General features: G+C 39.8%; 1 protein-coding gene across 1 annotated transcript; it reads left to right on the top strand.

The window, feature by feature from the left end:
* The first annotated feature begins 640 nt into the window (after positions 1-640).
* Positions 641-6,958, top strand: LOC128442289 (eukaryotic translation initiation factor 4 gamma 3-like). The gene is made up of 3 exons (XM_053424684.1): positions 641-684; positions 5,279-5,645; positions 6,472-6,958. Exons 1-3 carry the CDS (start codon positions 641-643, stop codon positions 6,955-6,957), a joined length of 897 nt encoding a protein of 298 aa, XP_053280659.1. The 3' UTR covers position 6,958.
* The last annotated feature ends 358 nt before the right edge of the window (positions 6,959-7,316 follow it).

Here is a 7,316-nt window from a genome sequence, read left to right as displayed (position 1 = left end):
CACACACACACTCACACACCATACAATTGACCTTGTGTTCTGGTATTTCTAGAGATCTTCAGTTGAGAAACAGCCTCTCTCTTTCTGCCATCACTCACTCCACCTGCTCTCAAACCCAATTTCTACCCTAAACTCCCGTAACATTTTGAGAAATGATCACTGACTGTGAAGATGATTGTACACTGTATATATTCACCGGACTGAGACTCTGTTTTACAACAAGGGTAACTATTTACCTGTTTTAATTATTAAAGTATGCAAAGCAATTTTTTCTCCAGCTAAGGATTAGGTAACTCACTTGGGGGAATCACTTCATTTCATATTTGTATCCTTATATTTCAGAAATCAATCCAACCATCTGTATCTGCAGAAAACACACACAGACAGAGTGCCAACACGAAAAATCTCCAACAGACCCCGGCTGAACCAATCTTCCTGCTGTGCTAACCACTGCATCACTGTGCCGCCCCAAATTTAGAAAAATAAAGTAAGCACTATATTGATTAATAAATAAATATAAAATAAACATGAATTTAGTTTGTTGCTCAGGTTCTTTCAATGCAACTCAGGACACACTGAAATAAAAAATATGGAATATAGTTTGACCCAGGTAAACATTTTATCATTCCAGCTGGACTGCATGGACGTGGCTTTGAAGATGAGACCCCCGCTGTCCGACAAAAGGTAAAAAATAACCTCCTGATTTATTTCCCCTCAAGGTTGGCAGAGGCAGTGCTTCCAAATCACAGAGTAACGTATGAAGTGCTGAAGTTTCACACGGGGCTACCTGGAAGGTAAAAAAATCAATTTAAAAAAAATGTACAGAGTGCTTTGGAAAATTATCCAAAAAGTCTTTGCTTGAACATCTAGAGACATGCTGGCAGCCAAAATAAACCAAGGAGGAGGCAGAGGATTTTCTCTGTAAAAAAACAACAACTATCTCTCAATTAATGAATAACAGCTGCACTTTTCTTAGGAGGAATAATCAACATATTCTCATTTGCTAGTTAAAAAGCTGAAACATACAACAGTATTTAATCGTTGCCCAGTCCCGTGTAACGTTTTGATAAAGGAAATGCACAAAAAATCTATTATATTTTTACATATCTTAATCGTTGGAGCCTAGCAACCTCCCGTGAATGGATTCTTTCATTTTCTGTTCTTGAATGAAGCCATTTTGGCTCTCAGTGAGAAAAATAAAATAAAAAATTGTGCAAGAACACCCCAGCTACCCACACACACACTCCCACCCACGGGCAGACAGACACACACACAGGCACACACACACACACACCCACACACACACACGCACACACACACACACACACACACACACACACACACACACACACACACACATAACTGACTATATATGGTTTTGCTTAAAAGAGGTTGTGTCATCTTGCAGCTTTTTCCGGAGCCATGTGATGCAGAGTATCTCTCTCAGTAATTCTCTCGCTAAAGAGCTTTGGCAACTGGGAGATGCAGCGGGGGTGAAGTGAGTGAGAAGTGTAAAGATGAAATTAATTAAAAATGCAGGAGAACATCAGCATCCTTCATTCTCGAAGCGGGCACCCTCACGGAATGTGCCACATAAAGTGCATTATCAAATACACCGCCGCTGTTCTCATCTGGCGTTGCAAGCTGACCGCACTTGCAGTCGTCTGTCCTGTACTGTGACAGTAGGAAGGCAGAGAAGAAGAAGAGGAGCATTTCCGTCTGTAACTTTTTTTGTGGCGAAGATTCTGTGGTATTCTCCTGATGAGCCTGAGCACCAGTGTGGATGACTCCATCGTCACCCAGAGGAAAAGAAAAAATCTAACGAAACAACAGAACTTGTTTAAACATCATTGTGAGCTTTCATCTTTTTTCTTCTTAAACTTCTTAAACTGAGCTTCTGAGAGATGAACTGAACCAACTCTCTTGACTAATAATCTGGATCTTTTTTAGTTTTACCTTCCGTCAGTACTTGGAATAGGGGAGAGCGGGGTAATGTGGGAATTTTTTTACATTTGCTCCCCTCTAGGTGAGCTAAACTGATATATCAGTAAAATGTACACATTTCCCATTAATTCAGGATGTTTTCTAGCAATGGAAATGATCAGAATGTCTTCAGGACAAAGGGCAGTGAAAATATGATTGTTTTAAAAAAAGTGGTCTTGTGTCCCTCTTTACCCCGTAGCTGGGGTAAAGAGGGACACTTACTTTTTCCACTTTAAAACTACCATAGTTAAAATCCCGACAGCTAGATTGACAACCACTAATATCGGACTAATAACAGAATCATGGGGATTGGTCAATTAAGCACATTTATGATTATTATGATTCATGTGATCTCTTGCACACCCTAGCTTACCTGCACATTGTTTCTCTGTCCAATTGGCAGGGACAGGGATATTTTTTTTCTCTGCATATTCAAATGCCAGTTCACGGCACTTAACTGGAGCAAGGCCATGGAACTGGTCAGCTAGTTGTTTCAAGTGTTTGGCAAGCTCCTCCTCCATCTCATCTGTGAATATTCTCTTTACCTCAGCTACTGCACCCCAGGCTACTGATTTTACTTTCCCTTTCTCTTTTTTCTTTATGAATCTTTTGAGGGTTGTCTTGTCAATATTTCTATCCCTTCCAGCTTTTCTTAAGGACTTCTTTCCTTGCATGACCTCAGCGGCTGCACTCTCCCTCTCTGTGAGGGGTGTTTGGCCCCAGGTTGTCTTCCTGGTGTAGTTTCTTGGCATGATGGCTTTTCTACAATGTTTATGACATTAAAAATAAATATATATAATGTAATATAACACTAAAATATGTTTAAGACTAAACTTAACTTGTGCTTCATGGTGGGGTAAAGTGAGACACTGTCCCACTTTACCCCACAGCATTTGTCCCACTTTACCCCGAAGTCACAATTATAGAAAAACAACATCTCTTAGCAATTCAGGCTAATCTTCAGCTAGCATCAATCACATGGTTTTATATGTTGGAAGTTCACCAACATGTATGATATAATTTTTTCTACCTGATTCAATTTGTTTTGACACAACAGTTGATTAAGTTCAAAGCAAGAAAATTTACTTTTACATGCAAAAAACACATTTTTGTGAAAAAACATACTTACCACAGCACCTGCACCAACTTATCCTTCATTGCAAGGGGGGAATGGGAGGGGCTTGAAAACATAATGGTCAAATGACCACAAATGTGTTCCGTTGCCTAGATACAGGGGGTGTTTCACATCACCCGATGTCCCACATTACCCCGCTCTCCCCTATCAGCAAGACCCAAAAGTAACCTTATTGACTCACAAGTGAATCTGCACAGTATCCAATTTTTTTAATCAGTGATCAAATTCAAATGTTGACACAATAATAAAAACATACACTTTGAAGCTTCCGGTGTCTCTACAGTTATTTGTTCTGTTCTCTGTTTGTATTGATGAAAAGAACGCAGCAGGGTCCAGGTCTGGATCGAGCCCACAGCCGCTGCAGGAGTGCTTACCAGATGTCCTCCACAGGAGCGTCATTGTCACAAGCTGCTCTGCAACAGGCCACCATCATTGGAAATATCTTATGTACTGAAATCCTAACACTGCACAATTTTTCAATCCAAATCATGCATAGAACGTTCTGTACAGTTTGCAGCTAATATGTCTGCATTGTGTTTGTATTGTATCCATCCAGTGAATGTAACCCCAGTAGGCTGTAAAGCTTCCTGATTATGCTGCGTGAAACGAGGTCATGAGAGCAAACAAAACAATTAACTAAACAGGATAGAAAAATTCCTTCAGCCGCATGTGTTGGCTAATGGTCCCATAGGGGGCTGTGGCTTTGAGTGAGCACTTTAGCATAATGCTGTCATTTGAGTTTGTTTATATGAAATAAATAGTGGAAAAGTTTCTATAGCCCATTAATCCCAGAAGTTAGTTGGTTGCGTGTCGTCTACTATTAACTGCATAAACTCTTTGAATTGCTGAGGACAAAAGACTAGCACATGTAACTCTTAAGATGTATCATTTGTTAGCATGTGCTTAGCTGTGTGTCTCCATTAAACCTTCTTCCAAAATATCTCTATTTTGTGATCTGATATTTGAATGTTGTTAACAGCTGCTGAGAAGCAGTGTGGTTCACTGTTGCACTTCTCCCCACGCCCACTAGTGTTCTATGAAGCACACTGTACTATTATTTCGATGTAATTTCCATGTTGAATTTCTCTTTAAGGTTTGCTTAGGTCCCAGAACTCCAGGTAAGATCACTAAGAAATTTTACTTTATTGAAAGTTAAAAAAATGTACTAAGGTAAAAGAAAAAGTATCACAATAACTTTTCTACCTGCGTTAAAATAAGTATTGCTTATAAATATATTCAAGGTAATAAAAATAATAAATAAATAAATTGACTATATATATATATATACAAATGGGGCTTCTTCTAGCTCACATGATAGCGCAGACAATCTGTTTATGGCGGTAGTGAGAGAAGTACTCCAACACTTTACTTACATATACTTGAAGTAATAAAAGTAAAAAGTACTTTTGTATGATTTTCCCTATGAAGCTATCTAGCACATCATAATGTCTCTGTGGTGGCAGTGGCTGCTGCTGAAGAATGGAGGGGTCTAATGTCTTTTGCCTGCTCTAATTGGCTCAGTGAACAAATTCCACCTCTAAATTACTTTAAAAAATATATTTTTTTAAACTATGTGAACATTTAACACAATACTTGGTAATAATAATAGAAAAAAAAACGGTTCTGGAGTGGAAAGTAAGATATTTGCTAAGATATATAATGGAATAAAAAGTGAAAAATACCCCTAAAAAATTTACTTAAGTAAACAGTTACACGGAAAAATAAAAAAGTACAGTAATGAGGTAAATGCAATGTCTTTTTACATCCCACCAGGTTGCTTGAGTAAAAAAAAACATATTGACATTGGTGTAGATAGTCTTGTTGTCCTTGTGACGGCACTAATCTTCTCTGGTCAGGGTCAAAAGACATAATGTGAATAGATTCATACAAGTGTGTTTGAGTATGTATGTATGTGTGTATATTTATGTGTGTATGTGTGTATCTATCTGTATAGGTTGTTTAGATAAATTCATTTGATGCATTTCACTGCAGGTTCCCATAGCAACCCCCCCCCCCCCCCCCCCACCCCGCCTCCCCCCACAGCTCAACGGTCAAGTGATGACAGTCTTCAAAGGTATTTGCAAACTTGTTTCTTTGGATTGAGGGAAGAGAAAGATGTTCCGGAGGCCCCGTGACAGGGAGGCTGTTGTGTCCTTGGAGGCATCTGCCTCCTCCAAGAAGCCATGGACCCCACCTGATCGGAGGGGCGAGAAGTGGCGTCGCGTCCAAGCCCGTGGGCTTTCTCGACGCTGCCTCCTACGAGCATCAGCCGCAGGTGGACATCGCCTTTGGCTTTCCATCCATCCAGAGGACCGAGAACACAGAGGAGGAAGCTGTGAGGAAGGAGCAGGTCCGGCCTGAGGAGACCGTCAGCTGTGTCACGGACAACTTTCAAGCGTTCATAAGTCACGAGGAGATGGACGGTGAGGAGAGCCTGCAGGAAACGGTTGAGCTCGTCTTCAAGAGGGCCGTGAAGAAACCAGACTCTGCTGCAGTCTTCGCCAATCTGTGTCAGCGCCTCTCAACAGTAAGTGATGCGTCTATGACTGGAAGCTACTTTTATCCTGTTTCTTACTTAGTTGAGAAGTTGATCTTTTTTTGCAGGTTGTAACATTCATTTAACACTTTGATAAACTATGCTAACCCCTTAATGCACACCATGGGTCATATCTTTGAGATAAATGTATTATATCATTTAATATTCCAGGTATTCATTAAATATCCAGTTTTTGATTACCAGAAATATTGATCTTTATTTTTCCTTTATTACTTTATGAACAAACATATATTTTATATTGGACATATTATTCTTTCTCACTAGTAATGGATTGTGAAGAAACTCTTAATAATAATTTACATTTGTTCATAAGGTAAGAAAGGAAAAAAGAAAATAATGATTTATGTTAATCAAAAACAAAATAACTAATGATTATCTGGAATATTAAATGAAGAAATATTGATTTCAGAGATATAGCAAAGAAACATTCATGCCATGCATGAAATAACATAGGAAATTAAAACAGGTCATTTTTTACCCATGTTGTGAATTAGAAGGGTAACGATACAAAAAGTACTTTTTTTTCAAATAGTAAGAAAGGAAAAATTAAAATAAGGATTTGTGATGATCATAAACAAGTTAATTGAGGAATACCTGAAATACTAAATGAATCAAAATGAATCGTTACTTTGGTTAATCAAATAATAAGTTCATTTAGAGTTGAGGATAATAATCAGCACACACTGATAATTGTTGACTGCATTTGGTGTTTGCTGTAAATAAATAATCACAACGTTTTCCTAAGTATGTGAGTTGCATTTGTGTTAATATTTCCTTATGGTTTTCTTCTCTTCAGGTGGAATTCCAATCCTTGTCCGACTGGTCGGCCAGCGTCTCCTTCAGGTCCCTGCTGGTCAAACACTGCCAGGCAGAGTTTAAGAAGAACTTTGAAAGGGAGGACATTTCATGGAAGGGGGGGTCCTGCCTAGAGCCAGTCAGGGACGTGAGGGTTATTGATCGACTGAGGGAAGAGAAAAACAACGCCAAACCCTCCTGTCGCTCCATACATACCATCCGGTTTATTGGGGAGCTGTTCCTCTCCAAGGTTCTGGGTGAGAAAGCCATGCACTGCTGCATCAGGAGGCTGCTGCAAAATGGAGACGGGCCGTCTCTCGAGAGCCTCTGTGAGCTCCTCCAGCTCATCCAGCAGGACCTGGAGGTGGTCACGTCAAGGGAGGTGATGGACTCGTACTATAACCAGCTGAAGTTCGTCGCAGAGAAAGGGAGGAGGGCACCAAGGCTCTCCCTTTTGTTGAAGGACACGGTGAAGGCAAGGAAGTGAGCAGGCTCCACCCCCCACACAGAAACACATGCTGCATTTACGTCATGTTTCTGATCCTCACCGGCTCAGGTGAACAGTCTCTTCAGTCAGCGGTTTGTAAAGTTTCCACCTCGTCTTCATCAATCCACACTGTAAACTCAACATTTGTCACTTTAACCCTGTACAGACTTTGGAGAACGCTGTTATTGTAAAGTTGTATCGTATTGTATACCACAGTACATGTGAATGTAAATACACTTGTGCTTTTTTCTATTCTAAATAAAGGATATGACATGATATTACACAGAGTGTGATTTTGGTTTGTGATGTCTTATCGCCGTAATATGTGCTTCTGAAAAACTGCTGCATCCAGTAATTAT

Source organism: Pleuronectes platessa, chromosome 6, assembly GCF_947347685.1.
Source record: "Pleuronectes platessa chromosome 6, fPlePla1.1, whole genome shotgun sequence".
NCBI classification, from domain to species: Eukaryota; Metazoa; Chordata; class Actinopteri; order Pleuronectiformes; family Pleuronectidae; genus Pleuronectes; species Pleuronectes platessa.
This window is presented reverse-complemented; position numbering and strand designations above follow the sequence as displayed.